The 17230-nt window shown below is 44.8% G+C and overlaps 2 protein-coding genes across 2 annotated transcripts; one reads left to right on the top strand and one right to left on the bottom strand.

Annotated features, from left to right (window-relative positions):
- Positions 1–2631: 2631 nt before the first annotated feature.
- Positions 2632–8036, top strand: LOC109944083 (serine/threonine-protein phosphatase 7 long form homolog). Its single transcript, XM_020548630.3, has 7 exons — positions 2632–2769; positions 5953–6416; positions 6494–6680; positions 6762–6970; positions 7061–7355; positions 7425–7508; positions 7585–8036. Exons 1-7 carry the CDS (start codon positions 2743–2745, stop codon positions 7861–7863), a joined length of 1545 nt encoding a protein of 514 aa, XP_020404219.1. The 5' UTR covers positions 2632–2742; the 3' UTR covers positions 7864–8036.
- A 1336-nt stretch (positions 8037–9372) lies between these two features.
- On the bottom strand, positions 9373–10094 carry LOC109944401 (uncharacterized). Its single transcript, XM_020549154.2, has 3 exons — positions 10021–10094; positions 9754–9946; positions 9373–9669 (listed from the first exon to the last, which is right to left on the bottom strand). Exons 1-3 carry the CDS (start codon positions 10050–10052, stop codon positions 9373–9375), a joined length of 522 nt encoding a protein of 173 aa, XP_020404743.1. The 5' UTR covers positions 10053–10094.
- Positions 10095–17230: the final 7136 nt, after the last annotated feature.

Below are 17230 nucleotides of genomic sequence, written 5' to 3'. Positions count from 1 at the left end.
AAGAGTCGGTACGTAATCCAAAACCCCACCCCCACCTGCCCTTTGAATCTAATTATAAGAAAAACTTAGATGTTTAAGGTAGTATAAGCTCTAAAAATGACTCAAAAGGACTTCCTTCTGAAGTTGCAAAGAGGATAACATTCGAAGAACAGTTAACTAGAGAAACTTAAAGAAAAGCAGAAACCACACACCAGCACACCTTCATGGCACCCTCCTGAGGACTCTACCTAAAATCTCGGGACGAGATTCCTTTAAGGGGGGAGGGCTGTAACACCCCAAGTGTTACCATGGCTATGGCACCTCTATGCACTACTGACTGTCATCACATGTGGAAGAAACTTAAGGAGAAGAGCATAAGAATCTTGGAGACCATGTATTAACCAAGAATGTTAGTGACCTAAAAGCATTACTCAAGCTTTTGTGCACTTACCACCTTGGGCAAGAAGGGAGTAAACTCTGGACCTCTCTTGAACCCTATCTCCTAAAACCATGGTTGAAGGGGGGAGAGATTAAGCAAATGTGCAAATCATGACCTAACCTTTGGCAAAAGTTAAGTGACATATTAATCAACAAATATAGAGAGGAAACATTGCAAAAAGACCCCTTAAGAAACCCCAAATCCATTCTTTAAGTAGAGAAAGAGCTAGAGCTCTCTAATTCTCTATAAGTCAAAATCTACACCTAATCTAAAGATCCACCGTGTTCACCTTGAAGATGGCACCAAAACCACCTAAGTTCTATACCAAAAATGTGGCATACCACCTAAGGCACCCCCTGGAAAAAGTTGAGACCGAGCCCTTGACATTTGACATGTCTTGGCATCACTTTTGTCGCGCAGCGGACAGGGAGACAAGCCAGATTTGGCGCCCGCATATCTTCTGACCTAGGGCTTATCTTCCCTTGGAACTCACATACAAGAGATAGCCATAGGTGCCAGGAAGAGGTCTGCGCCGGATTTTTGCCAAGATTCGCACGTATGCGATCTCAGCAAGCTTTTGAACATGGGCAGAAGAACACCTCCACGTGTTCGACGCGCTCTGCGCGCACCAGAGCACGCCCACGCCCGACCCCGCGCGCCCCGCGCCACGCCAGGCCGCGCCCGCGTCCCCTCCTCATGCCCGCGCCTATAAATCACCCTCAGGCGTCGACCGTACTCCTCCGCGCACGCTCGACCTCACTGGAGCCCAAAACCACCGGCGTTTGCCCCGTGCACGGCGTGCCCGCGGCCACCCGAGCCCCTGCCACCGTAGACCGGCCAACAGAGCCCTTCCCAACCCCGTCCAACCCTTGGAATAGACTGTGCACGCCTCGGTGAAGCTCCCCGAGCAAGGAATCGGAGTTTGCTTCGCCGGAGAAGCCAGTCCACGGTCGCCGGACTTCGCCCGACCTGTCTTTTTTGAAAATTAGCCTTTTTCTTGTTTTTTTTTGCACAAGTATGCCCCTGGCAGTTTCATTTCAAAAAATGGACCCTATGCTCGGCGCCATCATCATTGGCGCCTAGCTAAGGTGTGCTGGCGCCAAAAGTTTTGGCGCCTGTCTGCCTGACGTGGATGGCCGGCTGGCCGTGACGTGTCAGGGGGTCGGCGCCATAGATCTTGGCGTCGACCCCCCTGGCCGCGGCAGTCCACATGTCAGAGGGTCGGCGCCATGGATCTTGGCGCCGACCCCCTGATTTTGACCCGAGCACGCGCCCACGCTCTCTGTTTGCCAAAACCGCACTTTGCCTGCGCCGCCCGTCCGCGCCGCCGGAGCCGAAGCCCACGCCGGCCTCCCCCGCGCCGCCCTCTACGGCGCCACCGGAGCCCACGCCGGACTCCCCCGCCGGCCTCCCCCGCGCCGCCCTCTACGACGCCACCGGAGCCCACGCCGGCCTCCCCCGCGCCGCCCTCTACCGCGCCCGGCCGCCCTCCCCCGCGCCGCCCTCTACTACGCGCGGCCGGAGCCCGCGCCGCCCCGCCCCCGGCCGGCATCGCCGCACCCCGGCCAGCCTCACTCCGCGCGGCCGGAGCCCGCGCCGCCCCGCCCACGGCCGGCCTCGCCGCCCCGCCCCCGGCCGGAACCGCCGCACCCCGGCCGTCCTCACTCCGCGCGGCCGGAGCCCGCGCCGCCCCGCCCACGGCCGGCCTCACACCGCGCCGACGGAGCCCGCCCTGCCCCGCCCACACCAAGCCGCCGGAGCCCGCGCCCCGGCCGTCCTCACAAGCGTCGCCGCCCACTCCCGGCATCGCCCGTCCCACGGCCGCGCCCCGTTCGGCCCACCCCGCCTAACCCCGTCCCCTCCCGGCGGCAGCGGCTCGCCACCGGCCATCGACAAGCCGCCCCGCTCCTCGCTCGCGTCGTCGTCGTCCATCGCCGACCCCGACCGTCTAGGTAAATTATATATTTTTTTTATTGTTTAAGCATTTTGTGTTAAATATGTTAGATTGTTTTGCTATAAATTGTTCTTTTTTGAATGTGATGAATGTTAGTTATTGTGATAAATGCTAATTTTATTGAATATTATGAAAGTGAGTCAAATGTGCATGTTTTTTATCCTCCCCGTGTAGGGGAGGTGCTGTCAAAATTTTTAATTATTATATAGGAGTAATTTATAAGGTGGTTAGTATATTAGTGGGTTGTGGCTATATTTATAGTTATGTAGCTAGTAATTAGTGTGTTGTGGTTAGGTAATAACCATCCACATTTTATATTGAATGTTTAATTGGTGTTTCAAATAGATGGACAATTTTTTGAGCTTATATCATGGAGGCAATGTGGAACAAGATCCGTATGGAAATGCCAAGTTCATTGACATGCGACACGTGCCGGTACTATTCGATGGTAGACCCTCCTTGAGTGATTTGTTTACAAAGGCTAAACAAAAGCTCGGGTGCCATGAAGATGATGACATTGCGGTTGACGGAGTGCTTAATATTGGTCATCCACCAAATGTCATAAGACGAGTCATTCCAATTGATTGTCAACTGGATTGGGATAATTATGTTACTTCGGCTATGAAGACCCATTTGCAACTCATGGAGGTTGTGGTGCGTCCGGTTGTCGTAGACCGTCCCCATGAAGACTTTGATCGTGCTATCGATGACGTGCCAACTGTTCCTGATGCTCAATCTGGCCCTAATTTGATCCCATTAAGTCAGCCAGGAGATGGTCTGCAGAAAGATTTAGCTGCGTGTATCCCTTTGGCACAAACCAATTGCAGTAAGTCTTATTGGCATTACATCTTCATTTTGGACCATGAGCACTTTGCTCATTCCATTTGACGTGGGACTGATCATCTTGTACATGTTGCAGGAGAGACTCCTACTCTTGGGGTTGATCCTCATACCGAGGCACGTGGCTGCTTCGGTGATGGTTTTATTGCCTCCAACAGTCCTGAGTTTAGGAATGAAGAGGAGCCATATGCCTTTGCTATGGCTGCCGATTCAGATGATGATCGCCCGGTTGGTGAACTCACAGAGAGTGACATTGAGATGTTGCAACGTGTTTTTCCAGACGGTCGGGATCCGAGAGTGCATGAGTTCAGCGATCTTAGTCTTTCTCATCAGGCAAATGCAGAGGGAAGGGATGATGAGCTGCTTGACGCTCCTGAGGCCGGTCCTAGCATGATGATTGAAAAGGGTAGGGTCTTCAAGGACCTAACTGCCTTGAAGAGGTGGTTGCAGCATTACGCAGTCTTACGTAAGAGGCCGTATAGAGTACTTCATTCTTACGAGAAACGTCGTTACACGGTTGTATGCGACAAGGATAACTGTTCATGGAGGGTTTGTGCTAGGATACAAAAGATCACCGCAAAGTGGAACATAACAAAAGTAGTGGGGCCACACACATGTGCTGAACATGAGTTAACGATGAAACATCGCCAATTGACATCAACCCTCATTGGGAAGCGACTTATGGGAATACTGCAGTCGGAACCAAATATGAAGGTTAGGACAATCATGAGGATTGTGGAGAATGTGTTTGATGGGTACAAGATAACATATGGTAAAGCTTGGAGGGCTAAGCAGTGTGCGTGGAAGATGATATATGGGGACTGGGAGTCTGGGTACGAGCAGCTACCTGTTCTTTTAAATGCAATGAAGGCGGTCAATCCAGGCATGCATTATGAGTACATCCCTAAACCAAATGCATGGATTGATGGGAGACAAATATTCTTCCGTGCGTTCTGGTGCTTTCCCCAGTGTGTGGATGCCTTCCGGCATTGTCGTCCTGTCTTTTCAATTGACGGCACGTTTCTTCTCGGCAAGTACCAGGGCACTCTTCTAATTGCCATATCCGTTGATGCAAACAACAAGCTAGTTCCCCTAGCATTTGCTCTGGTTGAGAAAGAGAACAAAGACAGTTGGGGCTGGTTCCTGCGACTGGTCCGGATACATGTGGTTGGCCCAGGACGAGAAGTTGGTGTAATATCAGATCGGCACCAAGGAATACTCAACGCGGTCCGTGAGCAGATCGATGGGTACCCTCCTTTGCATCACAGGTGGTGTACTCGACACCTTGCTGAGAATCTTCTGCGTAAGGATGGTGTCAAGGATAACTTTGAGCTTTTCCAGGAGACATGTCGACAGCTGGAAGACAAGTTCTTTAGAGAAAAGTTAGAAAAGCTCAAAGTCGCAACAAATGCCGAAGGTAGAGATTGGTTGAATGGATTGATGCCGGATTTGGAGAAGTGGACAAGAGCTCACGACTTAGGTGGATGGAGATATGAGTTCCAGTGTAGTAACATGGCCGAGTCATTCAACAAATTATTGTTGGGCATACGTGGTATGCCGGTCACTGCTATAGTGACATTTACCTTTTACAAGCTTGTGGCATGGTTTAATGATAGACACACCCACGCAGTTGGATTGCAGAATGAGGGAGAGAGATGGGCTCCAAAGCCTAAGACCTTTCTAGAGAAGGCAAAGGAAAGGGCAAACACACACACTGTTGATTGTTTTGACTTACAGTCAGGGACATATGAGGTATTCCTTCAAGCTGGTACTACTTCTGACGGCGAGTCACAAGAGTCGAGGAAGCATGTGGTTGTCCTTAATGACTTGTCATGTACTTGTGGCGCACCCGGGCAATACCATTTTCCATGTTCTCATCTAATCGCAGCTGCTCGAGCTCGTAACTTTGACTTAGAGAGGAGGATACCTCAAGAGTTTACTATTGATAAACTAGTGTTGACTTGGAGTCCAAGATTTATTCCTTATCGTGACGCGGGTGAGTGGCCTCCGTACGATGGCCCAAAGTATGTCGCTGATCCAAGTAGTCGTTGGACCAAGCGTGGATCCAGGAAGAGGACGAGGCACAAGATGGTTATGGATCAGGTTGGTGGTAGGAGTAGAAGGGGAAGGAGAACACCATTTCTTACCGACCCCGAGCAGTATGAGTGTGGCAAGTGCGGTAGACTTGGTCATAATTCACGCACTTGTCGTTGGCAGATTAGCGAGGTTTGTATTTTTAGTTTAATGATACTACCTTAATTTTATTTAATAAGGCTATATTACTTACTAACATTAATTTCATTTTGTAGGATGGCACAGTTCCACCTCCTCGACCCGTTCTACGACGAGAGCCACCGGGGGCGCCTTCTGTCGGAAGGCCAGGTATTTAATTGTAAATATCTTTTGTAGATTTGTTGTTGTACAAATGGTGTTGCTTATATAATATTTTTCCGTGTAGGACCTAGCAACGCTTCGTTCTAGGACACACAATGGGTTCCTAGACATGGTGTTCGACGACAGGTACACTAATTACCTCAGACGAGCAGGTCTAGATGTAATATCTTACCAGTTACGACGCGGGTTGCCTACTATTGATTCGGCGGCCATTACTGCACTTGTGGACAGGTATTGTTATGATTTTATAAAAATATTCTTGAATCATTGAGCTCGTTTACACTATTTTTTTTAATTATGTAGGTGGCGGCCTCAGACACATAGTTTTCATCTTCCTTTTGGTGAGATGACAGTCACATTAGAGGATGCACAGAAGATACTTGGACTCAATGTTGGTGGCAGAGCAGTGACAGGCCAATGTGACTCTGACGGTTGGAGGGCTAGAGTTGAGGCCTTTCTTGGTAGGGAGCTTCCTGCTGAGGGCGTTGAAAGGACTGCTGGAGTAGGCATCACATGGCTCCGTCAGTCTTTTGGTGTGTGCCCTGCTGATGCTGATGAGGCTACAGTCCAGTTCTATTGTCGAGCTTGGATCTTGCACATGTTTGGTTGTGTCCTCTTCCCAGACGCCACAGGAGACTGCGCGTCCTGGATGTACATCCCATGTCTAACCGACTGGGATACAGCTGGACAGTACAGTTGGGGCTCCGCTGTGCTTTCTTTTTTGTACCGGCAGCTTTGTGAAGCTTGCCGTCGTACGTCCTCCTCTTCGTCTATAGGCGGTTGCGTCTACCTCCTGCAGATATGGATGTGGTACGTCTTGGACCGACGTCTTCACAATTTTATTTAATAAGGCTATATTACTTACTAACATAAATTTCATTTTGCAGGTTTCGCATACCAGTTGGTCGACCACGTGTTTTCCAGCCTAGACCCTGGCCATGGATGATTCATGGAAATGAACGTCTTCGACCGACGTATGCTTATATTTGGGACCAAGTGGCAGCTCCTTTTGCGAGAGCTAAGAGGGCATACATGGAGTATGTTAACGAGTTTGACACCCTTTCTGCCTCTAGCGTAAGTACTCAACATGTATATCTTATCGTTATGAAATTTGTTTTATTATACTTAACATAGATTGCTTCATTTTTGTTTTAGGTCACATGGCAGCCATACAACGCACCTGAGTATGCTGGGATGATCTTTAGTGTAGTATGCAGCAGTGAAGATGAACTCTATATGATGCAATGTCCTTTGGTCTGTTTCTGGTGTGTTGAGTGGCACCTACCTCACAGGGTTCAGAGACAGTTTGGTAGGAACCAGCTATGGCCGGTTGAAGATGTTCCTACTTCAAAGGAGCTACACAAGTAAGTTCGCAATCTATAAATCCAGTTTGCAATTTATAACATCAATCATTCTTAACTTTGTGTTCTTTATATGATATGATTTGTGTGTAGATTTGACCGGCGGAAGCAAAAGAAGATAACGGACTTTCGTCAACATCATCTGATATTAGTAAATGATTGGGAATCGGGTGCTGAGAATGTATATTCCAACGATGAGTTGCACAACAACAGTGATTACAGGCGGTACCAAGCTTGGTACCAGGGTGCGACTCGTTGTAAGCTTCGCCAGCAGTGGACAGCGGAAGACTACGCCGACATTGATTCTTCTGACGATGAAGAAACGGAGTATGACCTGTCCACTAGACTGGGAACCCAAGTGGAGGTAGCACCCATATTAGATCGAGTGGTAAGTTTTACTCGATTTTAATACTCGACATGTATAAATTGTATGTGTGATGCAAATTGTGTTGTACAGGGTAACACATTGCGACGGTCGGTAGAGGACATTGATCGCCAACTTTTGACTACGGGCGACAGCAGCATGCGCAGCTTCTTGCAGGTAAGCCCACATGCATCGTTTATAGCCTTTAGCGTGTTATGAATATGTTGTAAACTAATATGTCTTTGGCATGCAGCGTTTATCTAGGCGCCTACGTGGAGCTGCTGCTCGCTGTGGCTGCAGGACTATTGTTGCACATGACGTCCATGTACCATCGTGTACCGACACAGCAACGCCCTCCACAGGTCTTGGTGCTGGCTTCGACTACGATCACGACGAGATAGGACCTTCACAGCTTGAGGGGGCTCCTTCGACACAGCCATTACAACCACAAGATCGTAGGCGACACCGCTCTCCACAACGTTACACTCCAGGCACCGACGCTTTAGGCAAGGGTAAGACTAGGAGACGTTGAATTGGTTTGGACTCTATGGACTTGTTATGTAACGTATGAATTATATAGACTTGTAATGGACTCATTTGGCCTCTACGGGCTTGTATGACATTTTAATGGACTTGTATGAATTCTATGGACTTGTAATGAACTTGTTTAGACTTTTATGAGCTTGCTTGGAATTGTTTACAATTGTATGCACTTGTATGTTATGCTTATCTATGAGTATATCTTGGATTGACAAAAAACAGAGAAAACTCTGCCGAAATTTTGTGAAATTGTTGGTTATGTCATGTAGCCTTTACATAACTATTACATAGCCTTTTCAGAAGCATTAATTTTTGGACTAGCATCTATACTTTTCAGATCCATTTCGTAGCCTTTTCAGGAGTGCTTATATAGCCTTTTCAGAGTGTAAAAATAGCCTTTTCAGGATTGTATATATAGCCTTTTCAGAAAAAGAACATAGCGTAGGACATGTAGCCTTTTCAGAACAAGAACATAGCCTTTTCAGAGTTTTTGTACATATCTGATGTTTATAATCTATTACATTATCTATCCTTTAGCCTATATATACACGATCCTTTGTACATTTGCTTCATTGTGCAATAGAATGGCTTCAGGGTCTTCTAGGGGCAAGGGTGCGGTAAATGAGAGACGAAAGGATGGAGGGAAGTTAACTCCAATGTGTTTTGATGGCCCTCTTGGTCCAGATTTTTTTGAAGAGGCGGTTTTTAACTTTCCAGTTCAAAGTAAAAAAGATTTCAACAAAGAGGTTAGACTTAGGTCCTACGATAATAGGAGAGAAGATTGGCCGAAGTGCATGCATGGCGAGGATTGCTTGGTGCAGATGTTCGTTGAGGGTGGAATTGATGGAGGCCGGCGTTTCTTCAGATGTCCTTATGCATATGTACAAATTAATTTCTAGTCCTTTTTTCTAAATACTTTTGTTGTTCAGTGAAACTAACTATAAACATTTATGCAGCATTCATTGGTCAAGGAGAATTGTGGTTCACTCGTTGGGTAGATCCTCGTCCAATTTTTCCTCATGCGGAATACATATCCTACCTACAGAATAGGATATTTGATCTAGAGAGAGAAGTAAGCAACAAAAATGATGAGGAAGAAAGAGACACAAACAATGGTGGTGCTTCACAGGTGCAAGTATGCCCAGATCCATATTGTTGCTGCCCTTGTCACAACAAGAATGTTGGTCCTCCGTCGTCTCCACCGCACCCACAGCAGACACCAACAATGGGAGGATACTATGGGGAAGGGTCAACTCAATTTGGAATGTGGGAGCACTACTAGAAAACTCTTATGTATCAATTGCTTTCAGCGTGTTGATTATCTATTTCAATTGCTTCAAGTCGCCTTCAAGAATTGCTTTAAATCTACTTTTCATCAATTATGTATTTATGTAATTTTTCATCAATTTGAAGGTAATTCATTACGAAATATCATTGTTCGAAAATACATATTACCGAATAATAAGTTCATTATTACATAACTTCAAATAAAACACCATTACTACTGAGTACAACGGGGCCATTTGCCTTTGCGAAATGCATCAGGGTTCTCCTCCATTGCTTCCTTTGCACGACGTGCACGCTCAAGCTTCTTCTCCTTATCTTCCCTGCATTCAGCAACACGCCTCATTTTCTCTTCGTCTTCACGTTGTTGCTCGGCAGCAAGCTCCTCTCGTCTTTTTTTCATCCTCTCTTTGTCCTCTGCATCCCACTTTTGAAGATTCTCCAGCCACTTCTTATCTTTCTCTGATATTTCTGTGTCAATCCACTGCTCAAAATCACATAGCGGTGGAGGAGTCTACAAAATGTGCAATTATTACTACGCAAAAAAACATTTACAAAAACATTCACAAATGTAAACATATTACAAGACTATTCTCACCATTAAATTCATCCGACGTTGAACAATAGTTGGCTCAAATGCAAAGTTAGCACACATCCAATACCTCTGTCGATAGGTGTCATGATCTTCAGACTTATCGACCTTACAAGGATCACCACAAAAACACATAGGCACTGGAACACCACTTGGCAAAGGCAGCGGGTCGAAGGCAGTTCCGGTCAAAGGACCCTTCCTAAATTTCCATAAACTCTATAACAATCAGAAATATAATAGACTCACAAAATAAGAGGCAGATCCAAAACTTACCTTTGTTTAGCATATTTACCACGCCTAGACATCTCTAGTTTAGAAGAATTGAAATGAGCACAGCAACAAGCCAGACGTAGGGTGCTATTTATAGGAACGTACCTCGGCGCCATAGATCTTGGCGCCGAGGTAGGCGTCGTTGACCGGGCGCCTACCTCGGCGCCAAGATCTATGGCGCCGAGGTACGTGCCACGTAGATCCAGATCACACCGGCGTCTGACGTATAAGCGCCAATAGTATTGGCGCCGGCACACACATGCTCGACGCCAATGATGATGGCGCCGAGCATAGGGTCCATTTTTTGAAATGAAACTGCCAGGGGCATAATTGTGGGAAAAAAACCTGAAAAGGGCCAAATTGCAAAAAAGTTGGTCGCCCGACCGCCGGTGAACGTAGACCGGGTAATCCTCTGTTCTATTCTTCGATTCCTTGTGCACATAGCCTCTACGTCACCCCGTGAAGCTCATCGTGCCATTTGATTGCACATAGATCGCCGTGGTTTAGCCGGAACACCCGCCGCCGACGAGATCCCCCGCCTGCGCAAGTGGACCGGACGATTCCGGCCACCTCCGTCGTCGAACCGTACATCGTTGTGACCGCCAGGACCTCCCGGAGCCAACCCCGCCCCTCGCCGGACCTCTCTCGCCGCTGGTAAGCCGCGCCGCCCTTTTCTTTTTCGCGGGTACTGTTTAAACCTAGGGAGGGACCGCGGGGAAGAAGAATAAAAGGCTAGGGGGTTTTGCGCATTGTCAGTGACTCAGGGGAATAGTAGCACAGGGATATAACTGAGAGGATTAGTTTGGAAAGAACCCGAGGACTTCGGTGCAAAGTGGTTTTTCCAAGAAACCTTTTATTTAACCTGATTTAAAGTCAAACAGAACTTGAATAATTCATATCTTCTGTTTTATTCACCCAAATCAAGTCAAACCAATTTTGCCATATCTTCAATAATGTAAACTACTTAAGAAAAATAAAAAAAAACCCTAAGTGTTACAGAAAACTTTAAGGTTCTGATTTAAATATTGATTTGGCCAAAAGCTAAATAATAGGAGGAAAAATAGTTGCACTATTAGACTGAGGCTAAGAAAATTTGGAGAAGTACCTAATTACTTCCTAACCTGTTTAAAAATAATAAACCCCTCTGTACACCAAGTTAAGATAGAGTTCACCCTTTAAACCTTTTTTAGCCTAAAGTTAAAGAAAATATTAATGAAGGTTTAAATAAGGCACCAAGGAGCACCCATATTTTTGTTAGTCTACCTACTCAGTATAGTTCACTAGAAAAATTTCTTATACTCTGGTTTAGTACAAAATAGTTGGGATACCTTTTATTTTAAGAAAACAAGGAAAACTTAGAAAAAACCCTAGAAAAATAACCCTAAGAAGAAAACACCCCAAACCTTGGGATAACTAATGATTTGTTATTATGAACATAGGAAAAATATGGAATCTGTTGTTTGATATTTTTCAAATAACAAGTTAGTTATAAGCACCTTTTTGGCATAAAACTTTAGAAATTCACAACTAAATATCCAGTATGACTTTTTCTATGATTTTTAACACAAAAGCCTAATATCACCTATGAGTCTGGACAAAAATAAAACTTAGTACAGAAACCACAATTAAATCATAGCTATAGTATAAAGTGCCCTTATAAAACTTATCCTTGTTAATTTTGCACAAGTAGTATCTGAATGAAGAACCACCTCAAATTTATAGGACAAATTACAGTGACAACTAGTAATCCACTGTAATTTTTTATAGATTTTTTGAAGAAGTTAAACCACTATTGTAGTCCAAAACCACACTAGAATTCATAATTAGAAATGAAAAAGGGGAAATTGATAATGGAAACTTGTGTCACCCTAACCCAACTAGCAAAACCCTTTTTAATTTGCCCACTGAAATATGTAAGGGAAAAATACAAATCCACTATGCTTATTCTCCACAACACCTAAACCTAGAGTGATAAGCATAAACCACTAAAAGTCACGTATGACCAAGAAACCCTAAGTTGCTAACTAACTTAGTTCTTCTTCCTTTAGCATGATGTTGTTAAATCATGCATAATCATAACATGCATATTCTTATTCATTGCATTCGATAGACTGCAACCTCGCTGACGGAGAGTACGTCCTCGTGCCGGAGCAAGGTGTTGCTCAGGAGGTGACCCCGGATCCAGCACCAGAGCCTGCCCTAGAGGATCTGCCTGCCCCAGCTTTGGAAGGCAAGCCCCGGTTTATGCATAACCTGTTCTATATATTATTTTACTACACTTAATGTTTGTAGGCTTGTATTGTGCACTTAAGTGTAGGAGTTGATTGAAACCCTAGTTGCATGAACTCAGGAATCCTTTTTGAGATGGATACTAGTATGCTAGGTCGAGTAGCTGCTTGCTAAATAGGGATCTTGATAGAAGTCGAGTGATTTTTCTAGCACTCGCGCGAGGTCAGGAATTAGTTGTACCCACTTTCATATCATACTGATGATTGGTCTGTGGACACGGATCCATGGGGATGCGTGATCTACGAGATGAAATTGGAATAAGGATTAACGTGCGGATACCTGTGTCAAGCGTTTAAACGTACTAAGCACATGCCGAGAAATATGGTAAATCGGTAAGCCTAGTACCTGAGTGAACCTGCCCGCAGATTGCCCTCCTCACGCGACCTGAGACGTGGTCTCCCATTCCGGTTATGGTGGGTACAAGTGCGGTCACTGCACGACGGCAGTCGGGGTCAGTGAGGCATTGTACGCCAAGGCGGTGAGCCCCTTTCTGTTGCCAGGTAATCGATGGGGACGGTTGAGGTGTGTGGGGACGGAGTGCCTCGCCACGTCGTGTGTTTAGGTTTACCTTGCAAGGATAAAAACTCGATTCGAATCGTCTTCTCGCAGCTAATGAGACTGCTTGATCCATTGTACTGCATTGAGTAACAAGCGGAAGTGTGATGATGTGACAAAAATGTTGATTGTTAAATTTGCTTGCTACCATGAATGAGTAGATAGTACACCTCTAGTCTTAAGAGTCACACTAAAACTTGACAAAGCAAAAACTTGATTTATAAACTCAGCTAGTGCTTTTGGCAACCAAACCCCACAGCCAAACAGCTGCATGTCTAGAGGTAGAGGGGTAGACCCCTCACACCGGGTAAGTCTAGCTGAGTATTAATATACTCAGTCTTGCTTATGGCATAATTTTACAGGTTCTTTGGAGGACATGGTTGCTGGAGTGACTTGGTCGTCCATCTTGCCACCGGGTTGGACTGTCGAGTGGGACCCCACCTCGGCAGAGGAGGAGCATGAGGAGTGATGGGACAGGCTTCCCCATCTCTCTGTTTATTTATCGTTAGTTTCATTCCGCTGCACTTCGAACAGTAATGGCTACTTTTGCAAAAACTCTGGTGATGATGTAATAATTTAATACTCTTTAATGTATGGTTTTATGCTTTATTGTATTTGCTCTGTGACTCACCATCGAGTGAGACTGTGGTACTTGATCCTGTCAGTGGCCTCGTCGGACTAGATCCAAGGGATTGACGGGTTATTCCCATTTAAGTGTGGTCTAGCCTCTAAGGCGGGACTTAGGCACTTAAGTTGGAATAATTCGGGCGGTTCCGCCACACTACAGATTGTCCATCTTGATATCTTTTTCATCATTGCCTTTCTAGGAGATTTTGGTTGATAGCGCTTTGGTGTCACCGATCAAAAAACCGAGCAACTTTGTGCCATGGATGACCGCCCTAAACTATGCATGTCATAATGTGTGGTTGGACTTTGTTAGCCTCTCGAAGACTAGTAGGCTAAGGAGAGGATCTATAGAGTTGGATGGTGATGAACTCGTTATACCTTTGATACCATACAAAGACGCTTGAAAAATCGTCGATAGCTTAAACTCGAGTTTGTCTACATCGAGTGTTGATCTATTAGATTAGAAATAGCCTCATGTGGTGGCGTACATATATAAGAGCCAATTATGAGAGTATTATACAAATACAATATATATTTAATCCAGATTATAGTCTATCTCATTACAGAAACATTTATTAAATTACAACTCCTTATTGTATATAGTATCTTTTAACATGCACATCAACAACAAAATTCAGTTTGTATGATAACTTAGACTTAGGTCTACCTGTGTTGCATGTTGATATGTTGAATGAGGAACGGTCTTACACGGTGGCATGTATAGAAGCCGATTCTGAAAATCCTAGATGAATATAATACAAATTTAAACTAGAGATTCTAGACTGTCTCAGATCTGAAACATCTACACGAATATATCTCATCACCCTATGCAATATCTCTTAACACATACATCAACAAAACCAGTTTTAATCTATATACCTGGTCAAATTATATATACCTCAATAACAAAGAGTGTAGTTAGGACCATATTCTTCTTCGGACGAAAATAGTTGTTGAATAATTAGACAATTTTCAGATTAAATTCCGAATATAAATCATGATCAAATCAGAATAATTGAAATTAAAAGTCAAATCAGATGATGCGTACTGATCAGACATACTGATAGATGACGCGGGTCGGAATCAGCAGGGTCGACGATGTCGAAGCAGCGGGATTGATGATCAGCGGAATCAGCGAGCAGTCGCGTGAGGACGCTTCTCAAAAACCTTATTCGCCCTCTCCCGGTGCAGGATCTCGAGGACGAAGGGTTCCGGAGACCTGCTCTCCCGATCGCAGATGCACGTCGGCGCTCGGGATGAAGGGAATTGAAGGCGGCTCAGTTGTGAAGAGAGGCGGAAGCGAAGACTGAGATAATTTGGATGCTGGCTGCTAGGCGCCTTTTATAGGGCCGAGTCCACGAACAGATAGCTATCTTCGATCTTATCCGCCTGCGAAAATCTCGCGTTCAGTTTAGATTTTATAGCGATCGGTTAGGATTCTAAGCTTAACAGCCAAGCAACCAAAAAATTCAAACGGTAAAAGGAAGCCGCGCCCCCGCAAGAGGAGTGCCGGATTTCGATGGACCATTCACGCGCATGTCGTGCGCCCGCGCCCTTCACCCCGATCCGGCCAGGCGAGCATGCGTGTGACTCTTCACACTCTCTCCTCTCATCTATGATTTGCTAAGTGAGTGTGACTTCCATATTTAAACTAGTTTCACTCCACTAAGACTAGCAATATGGTGCTATTGGTTCTACCACTCCCTAGCCATACACATATATGGGCTTTTGAGATTTTTCTAGGATTTAATTGAATTTCTCAATTGACCCTAGCCCATAAATCCTAGGGGTGGACCTAGGAAGTGTGTACTTTGTAAGTTGAGTAAATGTCTTGCATGTGTTATCCTTTGGGCATTATGCGTTGCCACATGGGCAGACATTTGTGCAGATGGTAGCTAGTTTCTTAGACATTGACAAATTGTGATGTCGTTGGCTGGCTGCACACAACGTCGTCTGACGTCCGACTCATCTTTTCGGTACTCATGAGAGTAACATTTGATATTACCTTGAAATATCAATCATCCAAACGTATGCCCTAGCCAAAAGACTGGTGTTGCTTGATGTGTTTTAACGTTAAAAGATAGTTGATGGAACATGTATTTTGCAAGACAGTGTATTAATTGTGACTACACAGAAGAAAACAAAAGTCGTTCGTTCGTAACATTCGTGTGTGTTCAAGTGTACTTCATCCTTTCTTTTTTTTATTTATCACGTTTTAGTTTAAAAATAAATTAGCCGGTGATAAATATTTTAAGAATGGAGGTTCATCGCATACAAGTGGATAGCTAGGCAGGCATGCAGTCCTTGACGTTCGATCTTGTTCCACTTCGTTTCGTATGGGAGAGTGATAAGTAGATGACGACACCAAGTGCCATGCCGCAGCGGCACTCCCTTCCATCCCTTGCAGTTGTAGTTGTAGGCTTGTAGCCTAGGCTAGCCGGCCGCTAGGGCGATACCGGCATTGCAAGCAACGGTGGAGCTAGAGCGAATTCGAGACAGTGCGTTTGTTAATTTGTACCATTATAGTTATTACCTTATCTGATCCTAACTTATAAAAATAATTATAAAAATTATGATGTGTTTTTAGACATGTGTCGCTTTTTGATTGGTTCGTTTAATTTTGAATTTGAATTCTTTTCTTTTAAAAAAACTTGAGCCTGATCTATAAATAGAGGAGAACCTTTTAAGCTCATTCGCACCACCCTCACTTCAAATTTATATACCAGATACCACATTCTCATTCTTCTCTTCCAGTCGTTTTATTTGAATAAATTGTTGTTCTGATGTCTTCGTCCAACTCCGATATTGATATGACTGAGAACAAACATGCCAGGAATAATGCAGTTAGCAGTGAAGCTTGACGTTGAGACTTCCACGTCAAAAAGATGACCAAGAAAGTGGAGAACGTACCTATTGGTGAACGTACATGTGGAATGAGGATATGCATAAGTTTAACTTTTTTTTCTCCACGTATAAGTTTAATTTTAAGTTCATATTTTCTGAGATGAATGAGAACATCATAACTTATTTTAATTTTTTTATCGTTATTTTATATATAGTTTTGTACCATTTAAGTTATTACCGTATCTAATCCCTAACATATCAAAATAATTATAAAAATCACAAATTATTTTTTAGATTAAATTATGTTATTAGCTACTCCCTCTATCCAAATATATAAGGCATAACCACTTCTAGTTCAAAGACTAAAAATATATTTAATTTTCTTTGATGTAAAAAAATCAACTTTTTCCATTCGGTCAACCATTCGAGCATACAACTATACGTTTTCTAAACCCTCATTGAACTTGCTCCGATAAATTTAAATTTGACCATTAACAGATGCTCCAACATCAACAGGTGTACGGTGCTAGGTCAACTAGTGACGAAAAGCATTGATTTGAAACATGCCAATCCAGTGCTACGCGATCCTGTACGGCGCTAGCTCCCTTGGCTCCAATGCAAAGGCCAAACTGGGAGAGAGAGGGACAGAGCAATGTGATTGGTTCCCATGGACGGTGGCAAAGTGCAGCATGATCAATCTACATTCTACAGAGCCTACGATAGGGGGGCCTAGCCTCCACTGGGCTGGCCGGCTGGGGCTCAACCTAGGACGGCTACCTGAATGGATCAGACGACGGATGGCAGCCAGGCAGGCAGGCTATTGTTCACGGCAGCAGTAGCTACTGCATCCAGCTGCAGGCTGCAGCATTTAGCACCAACACAACCTTCTGTTCAGTGC

Source organism: Zea mays, chromosome 2 (genome assembly GCF_902167145.1).
Source record: "Zea mays cultivar B73 chromosome 2, Zm-B73-REFERENCE-NAM-5.0, whole genome shotgun sequence".
NCBI lineage: Eukaryota > Viridiplantae > Streptophyta > Magnoliopsida > Poales > Poaceae > Zea > Zea mays.
This window is presented reverse-complemented; position numbering and strand designations above follow the sequence as displayed.

Coding starts and splice junctions, on each gene's coding strand:
- LOC109944083 (XM_020548630.3), top strand. CDS start 2,743: ATGGAGGCAATGTGGAACAAGATCCGT. Junction 6,417..6,493: donor CTCCTGCAGATATGGATGTG/GTACGTCTTGGA, acceptor TTCATTTTGCAG/GTTTCGCATACCAGTTGGTC. Junction 6,971..7,060: donor ACTTCAAAGGAGCTACACAA/GTAAGTTCGCAA, acceptor ATTTGTGTGTAG/ATTTGACCGGCGGAAGCAAA.
- LOC109944401 (XM_020549154.2), bottom strand. CDS start 10,052: ATGTCTAGGCGTGGTAAATATGCTAAACAAAG. Junction 9,947..10,020: donor GGTAAATATGCTAAACAAAG/GTAAGTTTTGGA, acceptor ATGGAAATTTAG/GAAGGGTCCTTTGACCGGAA. Junction 9,670..9,753: donor AACGTCGGATGAATTTAATG/GTGAGAATAGTC, acceptor CACATTTTGTAG/ACTCCTCCACCGCTATGTGA.